General features: G+C 42.6%; 1 protein-coding gene across 11 annotated transcripts in view; it reads right to left on the reverse strand.

Annotated features, from left to right (window-relative positions):
- The window catches only part of IFT88 (intraflagellar transport 88), a 172175-nt gene that overhangs the window by 56491 nt on the left and 89370 nt on the right, over positions 1-26314 (reverse strand). For all 11 annotated transcript variants that reach the window (XM_084878565.1, XM_084878562.1, XM_084878568.1 and 8 more), the window contains 4 exons: positions 25411-25597; positions 12298-12406; positions 9328-9478; positions 8641-8756 (listed from right to left, as the gene is read on the reverse strand). In XM_084878565.1, the coding sequence (XP_084734691.1) occupies positions 8641-8756; positions 9328-9478; positions 12298-12406; positions 25411-25597 (563 nt within the window). The remainder of the gene's footprint in view (positions 1-8640; positions 8757-9327; positions 9479-12297; positions 12407-25410; positions 25598-26314) is intronic.

Here is a 26314-nt window from a genome sequence, read left to right on the forward strand (position 1 = left end):
ACCTATCAATAATAACTGTAAATGTAAATGGATTAAATGCTCCAATCAAAAGACATAGGGCAACAGATTGGATAAAAAAACAAGACCCATATATCTGTTGTCTACAAGAAACCCACTTCAGAAAAAAAGACGCACACAGACTGAGGGTGAAGGGATGGAAAAAGGTTTTCCAGGCAAATGGAAATGAAAAAAAAGCTGGGGTAGCAATATTTATACCTGACAAATTAGACCTCAAAGTCTAAACAAAAACTCAGCAAAGAAATATCAATCCTAAATCACACACTAGACCAGATGGAATTAATCAACATCTTCAGAACATTCCACCCCAAAGCCACAGAATATACATTCTTCTCAAGTGCACATGGGACATTCTCAAAGATAGACCACATGTTGGGACATAGGCAAAGTCTCTTCAAATTCAAGAATATAGAAATCATATCAAGCATCTTCTCAGATCATAGTGGCATAAAACTGGAAATTAACTACAATAAAAATAATCCAAAGAAATCAAACACATGGAGATTAAACAACATGCTATTAAACAAGGACGGTTACCAGAGAAATCAAGGGAGAAATTAAAAACATCCTGGCAACAAATGACAATGAAAACACAACAATCCAAAATCTATGGGACACAGCAAAAGCAGTTTTGAGAGAGAAGTTCATATCTCTACAAGCCTATTGCAAAAAACAAGAAAAAATGGTAACAAATTATCTAACTCTACAACTGAAAGAGTTAGAAAAAGAGCAACAAGAAAAGCCCAGTGTAAGCAGAAGGAAGGAAATAATAAAATTCAGCGGAGATAAACGACATAGAGACCAAAGAAACAATACATAAGATCAACAAAACCAAGAGCTGGTTCTTTGAAAGGATAAACAAGATAGATGAACCTCTAGCCAGGCTAACCAAGAAACAAAAAGAGAGGACCCAAATAAACAAAATCAGAAACGAAAGAGGTGAAATAACAACAGACCCCACCGAAATACAAAGGACTGTAACAAAATACTATGAACAACTCTATTCCAACAAACTGAACAACCTGGAGGAAATGGACATATTCCTAGAAAAATACAACCTTCCAAAACTCAATGAGGAAGAATCTAAAAACCTCAATAGACCAGTGACTTGTGAAGAAATTGAAATAGTCATCAAAAAGCTTCCAGCAAACAAAAGCCCAGGGCCAGATGGCTTCACAGGGGAGTTTTACCAAACATTCAAGGAAGAACTAAAACCTATCTTCCTCAGACTATTCCAAAAAATTCAAGAGGAAGGAACACTTCCAAACTCCGTCTATGAAGCCACCATACCACTCCTGATTGGCTGTGGGCATAGCGGATATATGATCAATTAGCATTTTTCTCTTTTATTAGTGTAGACTAGTGGCCCAGTGCATGAAACTCGTGCATTGTCGACAGGGGTTGGGGTGTGGGGGAAGGGAGTATTCCTCAGACCAGTGTGCACCTTCTCCAATCTGGGACATCCTTCTCACAATCTGGAACCACTGGCTCCTAACCGCTTCTGCCTGCCGGCCTGAACACCCCCTAACGGTTCCCCTGCTAGTCTGATGGACACCTAACTGCTCCCTTGCAGGCCTGATCGCCCCCAAATCCCCTCCCCTGGCTGCACCTGGAGAGTTTCTTAAGTGGAGGCACAGCTATTTCAGCTAAGTGTGTAATGTTGAATTAGGTTACCCAGAGACCAGATGCATAAGTTACTTCAAATAAACATATTTGAGGTGTGTGTGAAAATTTAGGTCTCTGATATTGAGAGGAAAAAACAATTGCTTTAAAACAGAAAAGCACAACACCTATTTCAAATATTGTAATAAAAGTATGAAAAAAAAACACCTCGCATAAAAAGGCTGCAAAAATGTTATTTTACTTTGAAGATAGTAATAAATGAAAATAACAGGTTTTTTTCAGGCCACATCCTAAAAATGTAGATGCTTTTTCTTTTATGTTTTAGGACTATACAAAGGTCTTAAAAGACCCCTAACCCTGCCTTCTGAAGATTTTAGGTTAACATGTTTGTCTTAAAAACTGTGAAGTGCCAAATTTTTAAAAACAACCGGCCATACCCTCTTCCTCAACCATATTGTCACATCATCCAAGTTATATTTTATAAACCTTGATGTGCTACACACGTCAAAAAGTACACAAAGTGAGTAAACTACTTTGCCTTAGAAGTATATATTTAGTACTCAGTTACATTGTTTTATTTTTGTGAAATGAGAACTGATTGACTAAACCTTTCAAACAGACCCACCTGATGATAAATATCAGCATATATTTGATTCACAGTACATTTGGGCATAAACACTTTATTTATTTATTTCATTTTTTTTTATTAAGGTATTATATGTGCACCTATCTTACCAATTCCCCCACACACACATTCCCATACATGCCCTCCCTCCCCAGTTTTGCGTCCATTGGTTATGCTTATATGCATGCATACAAGTCCTTCGGTTGATCTTTTATCTCCCCCATATCTCACTCCCCTCCCCACTATAATTTGACAGTCTGTTTGTTGCTTAACTGTCTCTATATCTATCTTTTTGTTCATCAGTTTATAATGTTCCTTATTATCCATAAATGAGTGAGGTCATGTGGTGTTTCTCTTTCATTGACTGGCTTATTTCACTCAGCATGATGTTCTCCAGTTCCATCCAGCTTGCAGCAAATAAGAATTCCTTCTTTTTATGGTAGCATAGTATTCCATTGTGTAGATTTACCATAGTTTTCTGATCCAGTCATCTGCTGACGGGCACCTAGGCTGTTTCCAAATCCTAGCTATTATAAATTGTGCTGCTATGAACATAGGGGTGCATATATCCTTTCTGATTGGTGTTTCTAGTTTCTTAGGATATATTCCTAGGAGTGGGATTACTGAGTCAAATAGGAGTTCCATTTTCAGTTTTTGAGGAAACTCCACACTGTTCTCCACAGTGGTTGCACCAGTCTGCATTCCCACCAGCAGTGCACGAGGGCTCCTTTTTCTCCACAACCTCGCCAACACTTGTTGTTTGTTGATTCGTTGATGATAGCCATTCTGACAGGTATGAGATGGTACCACGTTGTTGTTTTGATTTGCATCTCTCGGATAATTAGTGACTTTGAGCATGTTTTCATGTGCCTCTTGGCCTTCCTTCTGTCTTCTTTTGAGATTCTATTTAGATCTATTGCCCATTTTTTAATTGGATCATTTATCTTCCTTTTATTGAGTTGTGTAAGCTGCCTGTAGATGTTGGAGATTAAACTTTTATCAGTGGGCATAAACACTTTAATTACACCTTTGTGTTTAGTATCAAAAACATTTTCTTGTGTGCATGTTTTTGCTACAGATCCCTTGCTCTGGATTACATTTTGAAAACTTCCTCTTACAGATAAAGCACCTTTCCAGGTATGCTTCTGAGAAACAGATGTATTTATGCACACAAAGGTGTGCACACCTTTCACACACAAATGTCCATATGATGCCTGCGCCGGGCTCCCAGCACATGCCCACAGCGGCCACTCACCCGGGTCCCGACATAAACGTGCTGCCCTGGAACACGCTGGAGCCCCTTTATTTTATTTTGGGTTTTTTGTTTTTTTTTACTTTGAAATAGTTTTATTGGCTCATAAGACCTTTGCATATTAAAAACATAACCCAGAACACTATGCAGTATTAAATCACAATTGGATTTTTTTTTCAATTAAAAGTATCCAGAATATACATTTTAAAAAATATATATTTTATCGATTTTTCACAGAGAGGAAGAGAGAGGGATAGATAGTTAGAAACATCGATGAGAGAGAATCATTGACCAACTGCCTCCTCCACACCCTCTACTGGGGATGTGCCCGCAACCAATGTACATGCCCCTGGCCGGAATTGAACCTGGGACCTTTCATTCTGCAGGTCGACGCTCTATCCCAGGTGTCGGCAACCTGCAGCTCCAGAGCCGCATGCGGCTCTTTTGAAGCTTTACCGCAGCTCTGACAACTTGCAAGCCTGTGTGAAAATGAAGGTAATGTCTTACAGCCCTGATGTGCTGACACTGTGCACTGAGGTTCAGGAGCAAAAATCCCATTAACCAGGTAAATTAAATATTTTAATTAGCTATTAATTTGCAAAAATATATTTTACATTGTTAAGTGAAAAAGTCCTTTTTTTCTTCAGATTGACAGCTAACTGCACGATCTGGTATATAGCATTAAGGTAAGAAACAATATATGCAGTGTTATATTTGTTTTAAATGTCGCAATGGTTTTGCAGCTCTCAGGTTTTTTTTTCCTTCGGAAATGGGTCCAAGTGGCTCCTTATGTCTTAAAGGTTGCAGACCCCTGCTCTATCCACTGAGCCAAACTTGTCTTGGCCAGAATATACATTTTTAAAGGGAAAAAAATCCTACAGAACTGAATTCTGAAATAACATTATATTAAGTATCCGGGCTGAGTGGCTGGGGTGGGTGTGGATCATACTCAGCCAGTATGATTTAAATACTATGACAAAATAAATATTCCTTATAACATTAATCCATTGCACCAAGCTGCCAGACACTTCCAAACGCATAATCATTGCAGAGTGCAAATGAACACAATTCATCATTACACACTTAGCTGAAGTATCTGTGCCTTCACTTAAGAAACACTCAAATTTCTGGCACAAAAAGTTGGGCTGTTTTAACTTTTACCAGGAAACCAACTTCACAATCCATTAACTCTCTGGCCATTTCTATTAAAAAAAAAAAAAAAAAAAAAAAAGAAGAAGAAGAAGAAGAAGAAGAAGAAGAAAGGAAGGAAGGAAGGAAGGAAGGAAGGAAGGAAGGGAGGAAGAAAGAGAGCCTCAAAGAGTCAGCATCGCTTCTGCTTGAAGAAATCCACTCCTCTCAATTCTTCTGGTAGGTATTCCCGGTCCAAAGGCTCACTGTACAATGCAGCCCTTACCATAGCCCAGGTCCTGTGTGAGCTGGGTCAGCGCATTCCTCCAGTGCAGCGGGAGAGGGGAGGGGGGGGTGGCAGAAGCCCCTTGTGGTTCCGCAGGGAGGCTTTGATGCTGTTGAAGGCGCTATACAGCTCAATAGACTTGGGGTTCTGGCAAAATGGACTACACACTGGGCCAGAAGCACCTCACATTCGGGCATGCCTATGAAGTGACAGCCCTGGTGGGCGGCCACTGCTTGTGGTAACGTGGATGGGTCTGTCAGACCTATGTCTTCATGGCAAACCTCACCAGCCTCCCTGCCACATACAGCGGGTCCTCTCCTCCTTTGAGGATGCGTGCCAGCCAGTAGAGGGAGTGGATGAGCCCTGAATCGACTGATGAGGAGCAGAGATGCACATGTAGTGCTCTTCTCCTGCTTGGTCAGATAACATATGAGACTTCTGGAGGCCTCCCTTCACATCATTCCCAGTGATCAGAACTCTACTGGGAGAATAGGCTTGCCCACTCTTCTTAAAAACATTTTCCTAGAGCCGTGGTCGGCAAACTGCGGCTCGTGAGCCACATGTGGCTCTTTGGCCCCTTGAGTGTGGTTCTTCCACAAAATACCACAGCCTGGGCAAGTCTATTTTGAAGAAGTAGCGTTAGAAGAAGTTTAAGTTTAAAAAATCTGGCTTTCAAAAGAAATTCCAATCATTGTACTGTTGATATTTGGCTCTGTTGACTAATGAGTTTGCCAACCACTGTCCTAAGGCTTAATCTGGCCAGCACTGCCAGCTGCAGTCCATTCAGTCCAATTCGGACCCCCCAGCAAGTTAACCGGCTTCAGCAGGAACCCTCCACCCACAAAGTCCACACCCACCCCAGCCGCCCAGCCTCAGGCTCAGCACAGGGTGGGGGTGGGGCGGGGCAGCCAGTACTAGGAGGCACCGGGAACGCCAGCCAGTCTTTATTTTTATTTAATTTTTTAAAGGCAAAAACCTATTTTTCATTAAAACTGAAAAACTATCAGGGACAGGAACGACGGAGGACCTGTCTTAGGTGGATGGTATCCTGGGTGGTGGTGGTGGGGAACATTGTTGACACAGTTGTCAGAATTCAAATGGGGTCTGTGGATTGAACCTTAAAACCGTTTGAATGGAGATTTCCTCACGTGGTAGGAGTGTCTGCTTTTGAGAAACACACAGGGGAGTATCCGGGCATCTTGTCATGTGTAGAATATGCTCTCAAACAGCTCAGAAAAAGACTGGGGGAAATTGGCATATATGTGTATAAATGCCCAGTCTAGCCTTGCTATTTTTGATTCCACCTTTGTGCCCCTGCCTACTTGCTAAGATCCATACTCCAGAAGCAAGGCCTGCAGAGCTCCCTGAGCCACTGGATGCGGAACCCCGCAGACAGACTTGTGGGCACAGACCCAGCTGAGGTCAACAGGTGCCACTGTTTTCTTGTTTCCACTCCAGTATGTGAACTGGGGTCTATTTCGCGATGGGTTCCGTTGGGGCTTTGGCATTTCTGTGCTTCCTGTGGCCTCTGGCTGTAAAGATTGCGTTGTAAGCAAGTTCAGGCTGCTTGTTTCAACCGTAAGGAATCAATAGCATCATCACATACAGTGTCCTTTCCATGGAAACACAGAGCGCGCTGCCCTGGGCAGCACGGTGTCGGCTAACGTGGCCCACAGACCAGCAGCCATGGCCACTTGCGGGTGACGTTGTGACGCTGAGGAGACCGGGGGGAGGGGGGGGGGTGAGTCAGGCCGCCAAGGCCATATCCTGGCCCACGTCCAGGCCTACGCCCCACAGTGAGGCCTGCGGTTAGGCACCAACAGATGGCTCGGGGAACCGACATAGCCATGTTGGTACCGCAGCAGTTTCTCTGTGCACATTTAAACCATCCGCGTTCACTCTGGACGGCCACGCTCCCCTGGTGGTGCCTGAGGACCCTGTGGGCCCCTGCCCGAGCAGCTCTGTACCTCTGCGGCCCTCCGCGCAGCCCACGGCGCTGTCCAGTGTGGTCCATCCGCTGGGTCCGTCCATCAGCCTGGCCCCTGGGGCTTCCCAGCCACACGCGCTCGGACCACTCCCACCCGGGCTCCGCTTTCCTGCACCTGGTGGTGGGCCCAGTGAGCCTGCGCAGAGCTGCGCCATGGTGGCTGCACTTTGAGAAGCTGCCCTTTCTTTATTTTTAAAGACTACATTGTACATGCCTGGTCTCCAGCGCAGCCCCTGCCTGGGCTAGAGGCCACCGTGGTTTGAAGGTCGGCCACGCCCCTGACCCAGGCAGGGTCCCCTTATGGTGACCAGTCGTCCAACTGGTCAAGAGGGCCCTAGACTATAATTAGTATAGACTACTGAACTGGTGCATGAAATTCATGCATGGCGGGGGGTTCTCTCAGCCCAGCCTGCACCCTCTCCAATTGGAGACCCCTTGGGGGATGTCCAACTGCTGGTTTAGGCCTGATCCCACAGGAATTGGTCCTAAACCAGCAGACAGACATCCCTCTCACAATCTGGACTGCTGGTTCCTAACTGCTCATCTGCCTGCCTGTCTGATTTCCCTTAATTGCCCTCCCCTAACTGCCTCTGCCTGCCTGCCTGATCACCCCTAATTGCCCTCCCTTGCTGGCCTGATCTTTCCCCCAACTGCCTGATGGCCCCTAACAGCCTCTGCCTCGGCCCCCTCCACCATGGCTCTGTCCAGAAGGAAGTTAGACATCTGGAAGATGGCTGGTCAAGCTGGTCTAATTAGCATATTACCCTTTTAGTAGTATAGATAGATTATACAAGATAGGATTGCTTAAATGGGGGAGGGGGGGCTAATGGAGATGCTCTTGGCAGACAAAAACACATAATCCCTATATCTGGACTGATAGCCATCCACATGCACTATACTGCCAAACTGGTCATTACAAAATTGAACCGCTTTCTTACATCTTACACCAAACAGCTGCTGCCCTTAAAACCTCTCCTCAGCCCCCACCTTAGGTTCTGCCTTTACAATTCACCCAGATTAGGTACTGATTGGTTGGTTTCTATGCCAGTCAGTGTCAAAAGCTCCACCTCCTAGGCAGTCATTGGCTCCTCTCACTTCACCCAGATTTGGTTCTGATTGGTCGGTTTTTATACCAGTCAGCGTCTCTCAGCCTATCAATGGGCCTGATCAGAGAGAAAGAGAGAGGCAAGTGTGGATCAACAGCTGCCATGGAGGCTACAGATGAGACTCTGCTTCTCTCTCCAGACCTCTCTTCAGGGCCTGATCCACAGCCGGCAGCAGTCAGTGCTGAGTCGCCATGGCAACCATGCACTGACCTCCTGTTGGTTGAGCCTTTGGTAGTTTTGGATGTTACAGACCCTGAGTTTCTATATATTAGGATTATGACTACATTCCATATACTGTACTTTACATCCTGTGACTATTACGAGATAGTAATTTTTCTGGCTGATAAAGAAACAATACTTGCTTGCTGAGATATGAATAAGAAAAATACATAAAGTATTTTAAAACAGGTATTTTTAAAATTTTTGCATAAAAAAGAAATATATTTATCCCAATAAAAGCCAAGTAAAATGGAAAATAACACAAGAAAACAGAAATAATGTTCATTAATATTTGTTCATGAACTTAATGTGTCTATCAGATTCTAATTATATAAATTAAATTAAATCATATCAGGAGACATTTAATTAAACATAAACAAAAAAACGGTTACTTACTGAATAAGAGCGGCTCTTTCAAAGTATTGAATGGCTTTTTCACAAAACTGGGTGTCAATATAATAGGCTCCAAGCCACTCAATGACTTCAATGTTAGAAGGGAAATACCTGTATGACTAGAGAAAATACAGAACATGACAATACAACTTTAGTTGCAATTCATAATTTACTTCCTGGACATTTTACTTATTGAGTGGGTTAATGTATCCAGTGTAGAATTTCTTAATAAAAGAAGTATGAGCTGTCATATGCACTTCAAAAGACAAACTATATAAGATTTAGAAAACAAGACTTGTTTGACACATTTTCTTGACTATCTTTTTTATGTACTGATACATAATCTGAGTCAAATCAAATATGTAATAGAATAAAAAAGATATGAAAATCATGCTTCAAGAGAAAAATGAGTCTCTACTAATTTCATTTATTAAATTTAATAAACAACTTAATATTCCACAAATGCATTAATTTTAAATCATTATTCATTTAAAAACTAATAAACATTTCTACAGTGTAATGATGGCCAGAGGGAGGAAGGCAGGGGCTGGTAGAAGGTGGGGAAAGGGGGGGAACATTGGGGGCATCTGTAATAGTGTCAACAATTTAAAAAACTAAGTTAAAAGGCCACTGCATTTAATAAAACAATTCATAAAAGCTAAAAAGTAGCAGGAAAGATTATCCACCTACCTCATAGTAGTATTGAAACGCTTGTGACTTATCTCCTTCACTATCATATAATTCTCCTAGTTTAGACAGAGCTCTAGAATCAGTTGGAACAACACTGATCAGCTGCATTAACCATTCAATAGCTTGATTGGGATCTTCCATTAATTCATATCTTGGACAATTTCAGTTAAGGTTAGCACAGTTTTTCTGAATTCATCCTGATCAATAAGCAAACTTAAAAATAATATTACAACAAAAATATTCCCTAGGCTATGGTGATGTGCCTTTTAATACTATTTATTCTGGATTTCCTTAGGGATGAAAACGAAAAATGGAGCAGCGCTATACATGACTCTTGTTCCATATGTACACTTGGCTTTTCCTTTGCCTCATTACTATCCATAGAATCGATTTCCAAAGTATTGTCCAAAGTTTGTCCTTAATAAAAGGCCTGAGTGTTGTATTCAATCATCCTACCTCTTGTAACACATTCAGCATATTCAGGGCATAGTTTCATGTATTTTCCTAATTAGAGTATGAGCCCCAAATAGGGAGTTCTTTTTTTTTGTAGCCTTTGTGCTTAGTGGGTCCTTTGGATACACTCAGATACCTTGTTCACACTTATTCCAATCCTTTTTTTTAAAAATAAGAGTCTCCAATTTTTAATGATGAAAACTGTGATACTATAAGGAAAACATATAAAAGAAGGAAATATATTCAAACAGCTTTTTACTTGACAGGTTCCAAACTGATCGTGATACTGGCAATTTTAGATAAATTAAATGAACAACAACAAAAAAAGGCTAAAAGAAATAACTATTAAGTCATTTGCTCTACAACTAAATTTTTTAATAAAAATATTTTTATCTACTCTACCAAAAATGCCAGATAGTACTTAAGCTTATTAATGGTGCCCTGGCTGGTATTACTCAGTGATTAGAGCATCGAGCCACGTGCCAAAGAGTTGTGGATTGATTCCTGGTCAAGGGAACACACCTGGGTTGAGGGTTTCCTCCCCACCCTAGTCAGAGTTGCTGTGTCTCTCTTATGTTGATGTTTCTCTTTCTCTCCCCCTTTCTCTTTTCCTTCTACTTTCTTGAAAAGCAATAGAAAAAATCCTCAAGTGAGGACTAACAAATTAATGGTACACTTCAAAATATATTTTTTTCTAAATCTATTTGCATAAAGTTTTTATCAAGATATAACTTAAACCTTCATAAAATTTTAATCCTTCACAAAATTTTCAAAGCTTATTATTATCTATATTAATAAAAAGGTAATATGCTAAGTAGACCGGGTCAACTGGACATCTTCTGGACGTCCGACTTCCTTCCGGACAAAGCCACAGTGGCAGGGCTGAAGCAGAAGTGGTTAGGGGTGACCAGGCTGGCAGGGGAGTAATTAGGGGGTGACCAGGCTGGCAGGGGAGCAGTTAGGGTGCGATCAGGCCAGCAGGGGAGGGCAGTTGTGGGTGATCAAGCCAGTAGGGGAGGACAATTGGGGCAATTAGGCTGGCAGGCAGAGGCTGTTAGGGGCCATCAGTCAGGTGAGCAGTTAGGAGCCAGCAGTCCTGGAATTTCTTGCACCAGGCCTCTAGTTTCTATATATAAAAGCCTAAGCAACTAAATGACCAGACAACCAAATGACTGGTCGACTGGTCACTATGATGCACACTGACCACCACTGACAGACGCTCGATGCAGGAGCTGCCTCCTAGTGGTCAGTGTGGTTCCACAGCCAACTTCCCATGGCTGGTCCACCTCCCACGGGTCCTTTCCCCCCGCCTCCCAGCCAACCTCCCGCAGTCCCTCCCTCCACCTAGCCAGCCAACTTCCCACAGTACCTCCCCTTGGCCAGCCGGTCCCAGTTGGCTCTGATCAGCCCCGATCTGGCCAAGTGGAGGGATTCCACCTGTGCACAAATTTGTGCACTGGGCCTCTAGTTTTTAAAATAAGAAGAGAAAGTAAAGTGTTTTTTCAAATAGTGTCAAAGACATTAAATATATTTCATTGATTTTTTACAGAGAGGAAGGGAGAGAGATAGAGAGCTAGAAACATCGATGAGAGAGAAACATCGACCAGCTGCCTCTTGCACACCCCCTACCGGGGATGTGCCCGCAATCAACGTACATGCCCTTGACCGGAATCGAACCTGGGACCTTTCAGTCCGCAGGCCAAACTGGCTTCAGCTCAAAAACATTAAAAACACTAACAGATTTCTTCTCTTCCAACCAGAAAAGCTAAGAGTTGCAGAAGAAACTGACAGGAGAACAATGTTTTATATTTTAGCAGTTCCTGAGTCCTAAATAAAACATGGCACATACATTCCACAGTCAGTGAGTATACTACTGAGAAAATAGAAAGAATAATTTCAAATTCAATTAGTAGTACTAATTAGTAATAAACAATATTTTCCTTTTAATTAGTAATTTACTGCTTCAAAAATACCCTATGAAACTCAGAGTTGCCCTAACCGGTTTGGCTCAATGGATAGAGGGTCAGCCTGCGGAATGAAAGGTCCCAGGTTCAATTCCGGTCAAGGGCATATACCTTGGTTGTGGGCACATCCCCAGTAAGAGGTGTGCAGGAGGCAGCTGATCGATGTTTCTCTCTCATCGATGTTTCTAACTCTCTATCCCTCTCTGTAAAAAATCAATAAAATATATTTTAAAAAAACACCTCAGAGTTAATACATTCTAAACTATCTAATTTACATTTGATAAATAGCTTATGAGTACTCAACACGTTATACTCAATTACTTTAATGATTATTTCTAGAAATTTATAAGTTTTAACCTTTAAATAATTCCTCTTACAATGCAAATGATCCTTTAAAACAGGATTGCTCAAATAATATTTTCGCCACATATTAATCTATTAGGTTTTAAAATATTACCCTCATCAATTACTTAGTTAAGCTTACATAATAATTGGTAGGCAATTACCAATTGAATGAATTAATAATGATCCCTAAATTTTTCACGTAGGATACACATTGGCTATCTGGTACAAAACTTGAGCGCTATTTCTCAGGATTGCATGAAGCTTCAGGAAACAGTCCAAAGCCTCGTCAAGCCGGTTTAGCTTCTTATAGGTAAGGCCTTAAAAAGGAAAGAAAAAAAATTATAAGGAAGTTTCTCAAAATAACAAAAGGAACATTTAAATACATTTAAATATTCATCCAGAAGAAAAGATGAACAGATTATTTTGTTGTTGTTAATCCTCACCCAAGGATATTTTTCCATTGATTTTTAGAGAGAGCAGAAGGGAGGAGAGACACAGAGGGAGAGAGAGAGAAACATTGATGTGAGAAAGACACATTGATTGGTTGCCACCTGCATGCACCCTGACCAGGGCTGGGGATTGAGCCTGCAACCAAAGATACATGTCCTGGATCAGAATCAAACCTGGGACTCTTCAGTCTGCAAGCTGAGGCTCTATCCACTGAGCCAAACCAGCTTAGGTCAATTTTTATTTTATTTATTTATTTTTTTTAAAGAACAAGTTGGGTCCTGGCTGGGTAGCTGTTGGTTGGAGCATCATCCGGAGGTTTCGGGTACAATCCCTGGTTGGGGCACAAACGAGGAGCATTTTTTAAGTGAAATAACAAATCAATGTTTCTCTCTCTAAAACTTAACAAATAAATAAAAAATTAAAAAAGAACAAATCGGGGGCAGAAATGATCTACTAATATTTGGCAGACACCAAAAAGTTTTAGTGATGGTAAAGTGTGGTAGGAAAAGGAAGAGGTAAAAAGATTAATAGAATAGCATAAGCAGTTTAGAAATGGACTCAGTTACAGAATTTAGTTAATGGGCATTAAAAATTAATGAGGACTTAGGGACTAGTTGAATATGGTGCCAGGACAACTGATTATGCAAGAAGAAAAAAAATGTAGATTCCCATTTTCAATTTGAATAAATAGGAAAAGTATTTTAAAACTAAACAAAGCTGTAAACTATAAGAACAAAATAAAACAAAACAGAAAATCTTGGGGAAAAGAAGGACTTTATAAAGCAATAAACAGGCGAAGCCACATATTTTCTTTCTTTTTAAATATATTTGAATACATTTAAAAATATATCTTTATTTATTTCAGAGAGGAAGCGAGGGGAAGAGAGATAGAAACATCAATGAGACAGAATCATTGATAGGATGCTTCCTATACGCCCCCACTGGAGATGGAGTTCGCAGCCCTGGCAGGTAGCCTTGACCAGAACTGAACCCAGGATTCTCCAGTCCACAGGCCGATGCTGTATTCCCAGAGTGCCACATATTTTCAAAAAGCAAAATTTGTATAAAAAAGTAGAAAAATTCTATTTGACAAAAGAGATGATAAAGTCAAGCAATGAACTAGGACAAGTATTTAAAGTGTATAAAGAGGATAAATATGTACCAAGGCACGACACCTCCTGCAATGGAGGCCTTTGCTCTCTACCTGTCAGTAATGTTAGTTTCCCGGATGCCCAAAAGGCAGTACCCTCCCTACCTTCCAGGATGACTGCAAATGTCTCCTCAGGAGGTTCTTCTTAACAACACCTAATTTATAAATTCCCCCTGCCTCCTTGCCTCTTGGCCCAGCTAGGTCTTCCTTTTTTAGTCTTCCCTGGGGGAGAGATCTGCAGATCCCCGATTGGACAGGTCAGACAAATGGCCTGTGGCAGATAGTAGGTACGCAAACAGCCTCATTCATGCCTTGCAGCTCCTGCTTGGCTTCAGCTGCACACTCCTGAACGTGAGGACACAGCAGTATACTCAAACATCAGAGAAAAGGTCATAATGAGTAAGAGAGGATAAAACCACACACACATCCCAATATACAGGAAAAGAAAACTGGAAAGCAAACTTCATAAATAACCCGAGATGAGACATACTGCATTGAACTATGTATGAACACTGCAAACTCATGACAGGGAGGAATGCACTCATTTCAGGTGACCTCTGACAGGGAAGGGAATGAGGTGATGAGTTTTCAGGTCTGGTATCATTTTCTTAATTAAAAACTGATAGATCGTCCCTCTCTCCAATAAAAGCCTGTCTCCTGGCATCCCGGGTTTCGGCACCATCATGATAGATTAAATAGAGAAGGTAGACCGGAGACCGGGATGGCAGGACACAGGCTTTATTGGAGGGAAGTGTACCCCTGCTGGCTGCTTCCACGGAGAGGAGCGGAAGAGAGCGAGCGAGCGAGGGGCTTACAAGCACCTTTAAGGATAGGGGGCGGGGCTTAGGACACTCAGCACATGCTGATTAGGGACCTAGGGACTTAGGAATGGGGGCTTAGGGTATTTGGCAGGTGCTGATTGGTGGTTCAGAGCTCAGGAATGTCTGGCCGCAGGTGGGGTTTATGTCTGTCCATCAATTGGAGAAAGGGTGATCTATCAAAAGCAATCCGAAATAAATATTACAAAATGTTAAAATACATGAAATATAGGTAGTAGGTACATGGGCATTTATTTTTTCAGTATAATTTTTTTTAATATTTGAAATTGTTCATAATTAAAAAGAAAATAAGATTTCCCCTCATACCTATCAGTTTGGCAAACATTTAATTACTAGAGGCCCAGCGCACAAAATTCATATACAGGTAGGATCCCAGGCCTGGCCTGCAATCAGGGCTGATCTTCTCCGGCTGCTGGCAGCTGGCCTTGTCCCCCTGCTGGTTGCCCTCTGTGTGTGGGCAACCGGTGGGGCTATCAGGGCCCTGCTCACACCCACCTTCGCCTGCCGCCACCCGTATCCGCTGCCACCCACTCCTGGTTCCCTGTTTCCCATTGGGTGATTGGAGCCTGCTGGCTATGGGGAGGGACTGAGAGGTTGGCTGGCAGGCCCTGATCAGGTGATCAGGGCGTACAGGCTAGGGGCTGCTTCTGTGTTGAGGTCATTGCACATCACAGCAACTGGTCATTCAGCCAACTGGTAGATTTGCATATTATACTTTTATTATATAGGATAATATGCAGCATTAGCAAAACTTTGGGAAGTTAGTCTCATAAACCATGGTGGAACTAGACATTGGAAAAACCTTATTTTTATTTAATTTTTAATCTTCACCTGAGGGTATTTTTTTCCTTTGATTTTTATAGAGAGTGGAAGTGAGGGAAAAAGAAAGGGAGGGAGGGAAGGAGAAAGAAAGGAAGGGGGAGAGAGAGAAACATCAATGTGAAAGAGACACATTGACTGGTTGCCTCTGGCATGTGCCCTGACCAGGGCCAGGTATCGAACCTGCAACCTAGGTCAGGTAATCGAACCTGAGACCCTTCAGTGTGTGAGCCAATGCTCAAACCATCAAGCAACATGGCCAGGGTGGAAAAGTGTTTTTAGAGGGCAATATGGCAACATCTCTGTAAATTTTACAGGTACACAGCTTTTGTCGGCATCATTAATTCCATTAAAAATAACCTATAATCCAAGAGTCTTCTTTTTAACTGTTTGTTATAAGGAAGTCAACTCCTCATGAATTATAGCTCATTAAGTAAAGAGAGAAAAGGAAAGATAATTACAGAGTGCAAGGAGCAAAACCAAAAACAATAACAAAACAACAACAACAAAAACAGGGCACATCCCCCCGGGGGTTGGAAGATAGTGGCAGAAGGTGGATCTTTCTCCCACTTCCTCCCAGACTCTAACTGGAATTAAAACTAAATTGGGGAATATCACCCTGAAATAGCTGATGATTGGCTGAAGAGACTTTTGACCAAGGAAGGGCAGGAACCACCTTGTGATCGGTAGGAAGGGAGGGGACACGAGAGGTGCTGGCCTAGTACCCAGGAGCGGCAGGCCAAGGGGGATCAGGATTCCCCTCGAGAGGAGAGGCCTGGACCCCAGGAAGGGCTCCCCGTCATGGATAGCCAGAGCTGGAACAGCCTCCTCTGTGGCAACTAGTGGCCAGAGCTCTTATTATCCAGGGAGCCGAGCTGTCTGGAAACAAAGCCACCCTTTAAAAGGGCTGGCACACAGGAGTTTCATTCCCAAAGACTCACCCTATGCTTTGCTGACGGGAGGGCGATGTGGAAGGAGTAGGGAAGAGTCATGAGGAGGGAGGCTGCAGGGATACCCGAGTTGAGTCACTCCCCCTCACCCCCACACCACATATGGCAGCAGCCATTTTTCCTGAGAGGCACAAGCCCTTCCCAACAGCAGAAGCTAGGGAAAGGCAAATACCTGCCCTCTGGGATACAGCTCACCCCAAACTAAGGAATCCCACTAGCACCACCTCTGTAATCCAGTGCTCCCACCCTGTATCTTGACCCCTGCTGAGGAGGCAGCAGACTTGGGGGCGGGGAAGTAGTCTCAAGTGACTGTCAATGGCTGGTTCTGGGCGGGGATATTCCCCCCATTTTCCTGGGAACCGGCACTTCTCTCACACAGAGAGCGGACAGAAACTTCTGGCTCACTCAGACCCACCAGCTGGCCTGACAGGGACTCCACCTGGCTGACGACAGGGAAATGGTCTACCTAACATATTTCGTGAAGCCTGAACATTTGCAGATTTGCCTTAGGGACCTGTATTGCTAAAAAACTGGAGGCAGCCACAAGCAGTGGATTGCTTGAAGCTTTGAATAGGGTACTAAGAGCCAAGATTGGAAAGCTTCTGACATTGGCTAGCACAAAGGTACCTGCTGGGAGGTCTGAAATCAGCATACAAAATAGCCTCAGACAACATACCGATATAAGCAGGACCCAAGGGAAATCCTAGTAGGCACTAAAATCTGTTGAGACAAATATTACGTGATTGGATTTTTTTGTCTCCCCACCGCCCCCCCCCCATTATTTTCCTTTTATTGCTTTAGTATTACTATTGTTCCTCATTCTAATTTCTTTCATATCTCTTATTTGCCTCTTTCCTTACTCAATTTTTTTGTTTCTTTAGCTTAATCTTCCTTTGTCTTCTATTCATCTTTTCATAACATTTTTCTTTCATCTTTTCCTTTTTACCTAATCATTATTCTTAATCATTATTCTTTTTCCTAATCATTATTCTTATTTTTCCTCTCCTTTGTTCTTTTTCAGAATCCTATACCTTCCTATTTTCTCTTCTAGTATTATTTTAGTTATTACTTTATTCCTTTTTAGTTTATTATTCTTATTCTTTAATTTTTATTTAATTTTTATTATTTAAAGTATTAGAAATAATAGTACATATGTCTCCTCCCCCCCCCCCCCCATTGACCTTCACCTGGCCTCCCCTAATCCCTGTCACATGCCCTCACCTCCCCAGTGTCTGTGTCCATTGGTTATGCTTATATGCATGCATACAAGTCCTTTGGTTGATTTCTTATGCTCCTCCCCGGCCCCCGCCACACTCCCCATCCTTCCCGCTGTAATTTGACAGTCTGTTTTAGGCTTCTCTGTTTCTGTATTAACTTTTGTTCATCAGGTTATAAAGTTCTTTATTATCCATAAATGAGCAAGATCATGTGGTATTTTTCTTTCATTGCCTGGCTTATTTCACTTAGCATAATGCTCTCCAGTTCCATCCAATTTGCAGATACACTCAAGGTGTTTTCCATATGAATGGCCTGTCCTGGTTTGGGCTTCAGATTTCACTAAAATCTCATAAATTAGCAGTTGAACACATTATGCCTCATACCTCTGGGTAAATGACCCATGGCTAGGCACTAGCAGCAGCCTGCCTTGGCCCACAGTTTGGTCTCTCCTGTGGATACCATAGGAAGAAGAGAGCAAGAAATTGAAAACCTATTTGAAGAAACAATGACCAGGTGAGAGAAATAGACTTACAAGTCCAGGAAGCACAGAAAGTTCCAAACAAGATAAACCAAAGAGGCACAAACCAAGACACATCATAATTAAAATGCAAAAGGTAAAGACAAAGAATCTTAAAAGCAGCAAGAGAAAAAGCAGTTAATTACCTACAAGGGAGTGACCATATGACTATCAGCTGATTTCTCAAAAGAAACATTGCAAACCAGAAGGGAATGGTAAAAAATATTCAGAGTGATGACAATAAAGGACCAAGATTACTCTACCCAGCAAGGTCTCATTTAGAATTGAAGATCAGATAAAGAGCTTCACAGACAAAAAAAAAAAAAAGCTAGAGGAGTTCATCATCATCAAACCAGTATTACATGAAATGTTGAAGGATTTTCTTTAAGAAGAAGAGAAAAAAGAACAAGAACAAGAAAAGAACAATAAAACGACAACACATATCTATCATCAACTGAATCTAAAAAAAATAAATGAACAAGGAATCTAATGAACAAAATTAAATGATGAATAAAATAGAATCAGAGATATGGAAACATGATACAGACTGACAAATCTGAGGGAAGCAGGGAGGAGAGGGCAGGAAGAGATTAACCAAAGACCATATGTGTATATATGCATTACCTATGGCCACAGACTATAGGTTGATGAAAGCCTGGGGCAGGGTAGGATCAGTGGGGATGAGGGACGGGCAGAGGGACATCTTTAATATTCTTAGTAATAAAGATTAAAAAGATAAGAAAGATAAATTAGAAAAAAATACTCAATTAGAGCAGCAAACAAAAAATTAAAAAGCATGAAAAGAGTTTAAGGGAACTTTCTGACATTAAACAGAACAACATTTGGATCACAGGGGTACCAGCGGGAGAAGAATGCAAGTAAGGGATAGAGAAACTGTTTTAGGAAATAATGGGAGAAAACTCCCCTAAATTGTTGAAGGAAAGACTCACACAAGTTTAGAATGCAAATAGAGTCCCAATCAAATTGATCACAAAAAGACCTACATCAAGACATAACATAATTAAAATGGCAAAAGTAAAAACATAGAGAAAAATCATAAAGGCAGCAAGAGATAGTAAATTATGTACAAGGTAGCTCCCATAAGGCTGTCAGCTAATTTCTCAACAGATGTGCTACAGAATAGATGGGAACAGAATGAAGTATTCAAAGTAATGAAAAGTGAGAATCTTACCCAAGAAATTCTACCCAGCAAGGCTATCATTCAAAATTAAAGGTGGTGAAATGATAAAAACAACAACAACAACAAAAACCCAGCTAGTTTATTACCACCAAACCAGTTTGCAAGAAATGCTAATGGGACTGTTATATGAAAAAAAGAAAAAAAAGAAAAAGAAATAGAGAAACATAGGCATAAAGAATAAAAATGGCAATAAGTAAGAATCTCTCCATAATAGTCTTAAATGTAAATAGATTAAATGCTCCATTCGAAAGACACAGGGTAGCGGAACAGATAAGGAAACATGAACCATCTTGGTTGAGGTTAATTTGCATACTTGCTCCTGACTGGCTTGTGGGTGTAGCAGAGTGATGGTTAATTTGCATATTACTCTTTTATTAGATAGAATGAATGGGTTACCAATGAGATCAAAAAGGAAATAAAAAACTTACTGGAAACAAATAAAAATGAACACTCAACAACCCAAAATCTCTGGGACACAGCAAAAGCAGTCATGAGAAGGAAGTTCATATCACTACAGGCCTACCTGAAAAAATAAGAAAAATTAATAATTTTTAACTTAAAGAATTAGAAAGAGAACAACAAGAAAAGCCCAGAGTAAGTAGAAGGAAGAAACTAATAAAGATGAGAGCAGAAATAAATGACATAGAGACTAAAAACAAAAAAGGGGAAAAAAAAAAACCCAATGGAACCATGAGCTGTTTCTTTGAAAGGATAAACAAGATTAATCAAATTAGCTAGACTAGTCAAGAAACAAAGAGAGAGGATCCAAATAAATAAAATCAGAAATAAAAGTAAGTAACCACTAACACTACAGAAATGCAAAGTATTGTAAGAAAATACTATGAACAACTAGATGCCAACAAGTTGAACAATGTGGATGAAATGGACAATTTCCTAGAAAAAGACAATTTCCCAAAACTGAATCAGGAAGAATCACAAAACCTAAATAGGCCAGTAACTGATTAAATAGAAGCAATAATTATAAAACTTCCACCAAACAAAAAACCTGGTCCACATGACTTCACAGGGATTTTTTACCAAACATTAAAGGAAGAACTAACACCTATACTCCTCAAAATATTCCAAAAAGTCCAAGAGAAAGGAACACTTCCAAGATATTTTTATAAGGCCAGCATTATCCTAATTCCAAAACCAGATAAAGACACTACAAAGAAAGAGAATTACTGGCTAATATCTCTGATGAACATAGATGCTAAAATCCTCAACAATATATTAGCAAATTAGACCCAGTAAATATGTTAAAAATACCATACACTATGACCAACTGGGATTTATTCCAGGGTTGCAAGGCTGGTACAATACTTGCAAATCAATAAACGTGATACATCACATAAACAAAATGAAAGACAAAAATCATATGATCATATCAATAGATGCAGAAAAAGCATTTGACAAAATCCAACACCCAGTTTTGATAAAAACTCTCAGCAAAGTGGGAATAGAGGGAGTATATCTCAAGATGATAAAGGCTATATATGGCAAACTTACAGCCAGCATCATACCTACTCAATGGGCAAAAACTAAAAGCATTTGGTGTAAGAACAGGGACAAAACTGGGAAGTCTGCTTTCACCACTCTTATTCAACATAGTAAGAAAAGTCCTACCCATAGCAATCAGACAAGAAGAAGGAATAAAAGACATCCAAATTGGAAAGGAGGAAGTAAAACTGTCATTATTCGCAGATGACATGATATTGTACATAGAAAACGCTAAGGACTCCATAAAAAAAACTACTAGATTTAAGAAATGAATTTGGCAATGTAGCAGGGTACAAAATTAACACGTAAAAATTTATGGCTTTTTTATACACTAACTAGAGGGAAAGGAGGGGGAGGGTGTTCCTCAGCCCGGCCTGCGCCCTCTTGCAATCTGGGAACCCTTAGGTAGGGTCCCAAGTCTGGCCAGCAATCAGGGCCTATGTGGGTCTTCCTTCCCCTGCTGCTGGCAGCTGACCCCTACCCCACCACTGCCACCACTTGCCATCTGTGCAGGGCTGCCCCCACTCCCTTGCCACCAGTCACCTCCCTCTGTGGGTGATAGGCATGGGGTGTGATTCCTTGGCTTACCTGGGCCTCCCTCTGGGGGGCAATCATGACCAGCCCCGCACACCCGCCACAGCATTGCTGGCCAGTGGCCTGGGCTGCCCTCTGTTGGGCTATCAATCATGGGCCCCCCAAGATGGATTGCCCCACAGAGGGAGGCCCTGCTTGTACCTCCCCCTATGGCTGCCAGCTGGGTGGCCTAGGCCTCCTTTTTTGGGGCACTTGACTGCAGGACTTCATGATCAATTGCCCAGCAGAGGTAGGCCCCACCCACCTGAGATCGATTGCCATACCGAAGGTGGCCTGAGCCTCCCTCTTTGGGGCAATCACAGAGCCCCTTCTTCCCCGCTTCCCCCGATTGATTGCCCAGACAGCCCGTGGCCTGGGCTTCCCTCTTTGCGGTGATTGATCGTGGAGACCACCTTCAACTGAACTGCAGAGGGTGGCCCGGGCCTCTCTCTGTGTGGTGATCGTGGGGCAATGGTGGGGTCCCCCAGACCAATGTCATCGCACCCACTTTGGCTGGCCTGGTGCCAGTGTGTGTCATAGCATGGTAGTCCTGACGGTCATTCTGCTGTTCGGTTGTTTCGGTAGATTTGGATATTACTCTTTTATTATTATAGATAATGATTCTCAGACATAGAAACTAAACAATCTCATTTACCAGTACAACAAAAAAATTAAGATACTTAGGAATAAACTTAACCAAGGCAGTGAAAGATCTATACTTGGAAAACTACAGTTCGTTAAAAAAAGAGATAGTGGAAGATATAAACAAGTGGAAGAATATACTGTGTTCATGGATTGGTAGCATCAGCATCATTAAAATGTCTATACTACCCAAAGCAATCTACAGATTCAATGCAATCTCTATTAAAATACCAACAGCATATTTCACAAACCTAGAACAAATAATCCATAAATTTATATGGAACCAAAAAGACAAAACAAAACCCAAACAAAATCTAAGACCCCTAATAGCTGCAGCAATCTTGAGAAAGAAGAATGAAGTTGGAGAAATCACAATACCAGATATCAAATTATGCTACGAAGACATTATACTTAAAACAGCATGACATTGGCACAAGAACAAGCATACATATCAATGGAATAGAACAAAGACCCAGAAATCTACCCACATCATACAATGGAATTAAGATAGTCTCTTCAATAAATGGTGTTGGGAAAATTGGATGAATACACTTAAAAAAATAAAATTAGATCACCAATTCTATCTAATAAAAGAGAAACATGCAAATTGACTGTACCTCTGCTACGCCCACCAGCCAATCAGAGAGAGTATTCAAATTAACCCAACGAAGATGGCGGCGGCCACGGAGCTGGAGTGAGCAGGAGGCTTGGGTTGCTCCTGGCGATGGAGGAAGCCAAGCTTCCCTCCTGCCCTGACTGGCCTCTGCTCAAGGCTACAAAGTTTCAATTATAGAAGATAAATAAATCCCAGATACCTGCTTCCAGCCGCCCTGGCCTCCACTCAAAGAGGCACTGAAAAAAAAAGGAGGAGCTGAGAGGTTGGGTCGCTGGGGGAGGGGGTGTGGGGGAGAGTGTGTGAGGGGGGCGTGTCTAGCCTGAAAACAGCCATCAGCCCCTCACCCAGCCTGGCCATTCCCCTGGGGTGAGGGTCCCCATTGGGGGGCTTGGCCAGCCTGAAAACGGCTCTCAGCCCTTCACCCAGGCTGGGCAGGCCAGGCTGGGCAGGCACCACAGTTGGGACCCTCAACCCATGGGGGCAGGACCGACCTACAAACACCACAGGCCCCTAGCTCAGGCTGTCCCATGCCCGAAGGGAACCCCCACCCTGATCTGGGACACCCTTCAGGGCAAACCAGCCGCCCCCCACCCATGCACCAGGCCTCTATCCTATCTAATAAAAGGGTAATATGCTAATTAGACTGGGAGACTTCCCAGGAGACCTTCCGGATGTTCTTCTGGACAAAGTCATGGTGGCAGGGCCCAGGTAGAGGTGGTTAGAGGCCAGGAGGGGAGGGTGGTTGTGGGTGATCAGGCTGGTGGGGGGCAGGCCATTGGGGAAAAGCAGACCAGCAGGGGGGCCAGTTGGGTGTGAGCAGGCCATCAGTGGGGGTCAGTTGGAGATGATGAGGACAGTGGGGGAGCAGTTTGGAGTGAGCAGGTCAGCAGGGGGGCAGTTGGGGGCAAGCACACTGGCACAGGGGGCAGTTTGGGGTGATCATCCTGGCAGGGGGTATTTGGGTCAAGCAGGCTGGTGGCGGGGCAGTTGGGGTCAAGCAGGCCAGTATGCAGAGTGGTTAGGGGCAATCAGGCAGGCAGGAAGGTAAGCGGTTAGGAGCCAGCAGTCCCAGATTGTGAGAGGGATGTCTGACTGCCAGTTTAGGCCCAATCCATGTAAACCGGCAGTAGGACATCCTTTGAGGGGTCCCAGATTGGAGAGGGTGCAGGCTGGGCTGAGGTATGTCCCCCCCACCCCTGTGCATGAATTTTGTGCACTGGGCCACTAGTTTATACCATATACAAGAAAAACTCAAAATGGATAAGACTTAAATAAAAGTTGGGAAAACATAAAAATCCTAGAAGAAACAATAAGAAGCAAAATCTCAGACATCTCTTGTAGAAATAGGTTTATGGACACATCTCCTAGGGCAAAGAAAATGTTTTAAAAGGATAAAATAAACAAATGGTACTATATCAAAATTAAAAGCTTTTGCACAGCAAAAGAAACCATCAACAAAACAAGAAAGCCCACTGTATGGGAGAACATATTTGGCAATGATATATCTAACGAAGGGTTATTATCCAAAATATATAAGGAACTCATACAACTTAACAAAAGACAAACAATCCAATTAAAAAAATGGATAAAGGACCTAAATACACACTTCTTCAAAGAGGACATACAGATGGCCAAGAGACATATGAAAAAATGCTCAATGTCACTGATCATTAGAGAGATGCAAATTAAAAGGACAATGAAGTATCACCTCACACCTGCCAGAATGATTACCATCAAGAAATCAACAAATGACAAGTGCTGGCAAGGATGTGGAAAAAAGGGAACCCCAGTAGTGCTGGTAGGAATGCTATATGAAAAATAGAATGGAGTTTCTTCAAAAATTTAAAAATGAAACTGCCATTTGACCCAGCAATCCCAACCTTGGCAAAATATACTAAGAATCCTGAAATACCAATCAGAAAGAATATACACACCCTTATATACACACCCTTATGTTCACTGTATAGGTATTTACAATAGCTAAAACCTGGAAACAGCTTAAGTGCCCATTAGTAGATGAGAGAATAAAATAGCTGTGGTACAATCACACATTGGAATACTATATAGCTGTAAAGAAGGACCTCTTACCCTTTGAGACAGCATGGATGGACCTAGACATTATTATGCAAAGTGAAATAAGTCAGAGGAAGATGAATATCCCATGATCTCATTTATATGTGCAATCTAATGAACGAAATAGGTCGAGTCATGGATGCATGGAACAGACTGACAGATATCTGAGGGAAGTGGGGAAGGGAGGGCAGGAAGAGATCAACCGAAGAACTTAATATGCATATTAGAAGCCCAGCACGCGATTGAAATCGCATGAGGAGGCGCCCGTGGCGGGGCGGGGATCCGCGCCTGACCCACATAGTGGGCCACTGCGTGTGTCCACTGGGGTGGGAGCGGCTCCGAGCTGCGCAGCGGCAGCTTGGAACACGCCCCAGCCACTGCGATGTGTCGGCTGGGGCGGGGGCAGGCGCTCCGGTGTGTTGTGTCTCCACTCCAGCCCTCTCCCAGCCCCAGCCTCTCCGTGTGTTGTGTTTCCACTCTGGCCTGCCCCCAGCCCCAGCCTCCCTGTGGCTGTTGGGGCTGGGGGGGTGGCACATAGCTCCCTCCCACCCATCTGCATGCGCAGCTCCTCCTGAGCGGTCCTGAAGCCTGGCTAAATTAGCACATTCCTGTTTATATATGCATAGCCCATGGACACAGACAATAGTGGGGTGAAAGTCTGGTGGGGTGGGAGCTGGGAAGAGGGGAGCAAAGGGGAAAGTGGGGGACATTTGTAATACTATCAATAAAAATAAATTTTAAAAAGTACAAAAAAAAAGTCCTCTCTTACTTACCAATATTATAAAGTGCTTCAGTACAAGAAGAATCATTTCTCAGAGCCTCTTTATAGAATTCAGCTGCCTTCTCATAATCACCATTTGCAAACACTGTATTCCCTTTGTTAGTAAGAGCAGATGGATTATATCTATCAGAGTTCACAGCTAAATCTGCATAGCTGCTGGCTTGTACAAAGTCATTTTCCTAAAGCACAAAATATATACAATTTATTTGAAGTTCATCAAATATTTTTTTGAGATTATAAACAGGAAAAACAGAAACAAGTATTTTACATATCTTGGTTTTGCTAGGCTTATTCTACAAAAGATTTGTACTTGTCAGCAATTTCAACTCCACAGTGTCATGTTTTGAATAACATCACTATATGTAGATGGTTCCATTTCAAATGCCACACCATGCTTCTTAAACCTCGAATCCTAAAGAAGCTATGATCTAACTGGGTGGGTCACCTACTAGGTCCTGCATTTCTAGCCCTCGGTTGTCTGCACTCCTTCATGCTGCCTTGCTGCCCTGCTCCATCAGGACCCTGCCATCCTTCATGTGAGCCACGGGACCTCACAGCTCTCAGGTGGTGTGGCCTTTGGTGCTCTATTGCCTCAGCAAGGCTAGGGGCCACAGTTCCCAGAACACCTTTACCTGCGTGGGTCTTGTTCAGAGTTGGCTGAGGGAACTTCTAGAATATGAAGCAGCAGCCTTCCTCACAGGTCCTTTTCTGGCCATCAATGCATGCCCCATGGAGAGATGCTGGGTTTCTAGCCTGTCCTCATTCACACACTCCATACTGACTTTTCTCCCTGCACTGTCCCTCCTAATAATGGTGACCCAGATCCATGCTAAGGCTTGGCAGTGGACCCAGAGGAGGCAGCCACTCCATGAAGTCCCCCTTGGGTGGCTTCTGGA

This window comes from Pipistrellus hanaki, assembly GCF_964339955.1.
Source record: "Pipistrellus hanaki genome assembly, chromosome: 3".
NCBI lineage: Eukaryota > Metazoa > Chordata > Mammalia > Chiroptera > Vespertilionidae > Pipistrellus > Pipistrellus hanaki.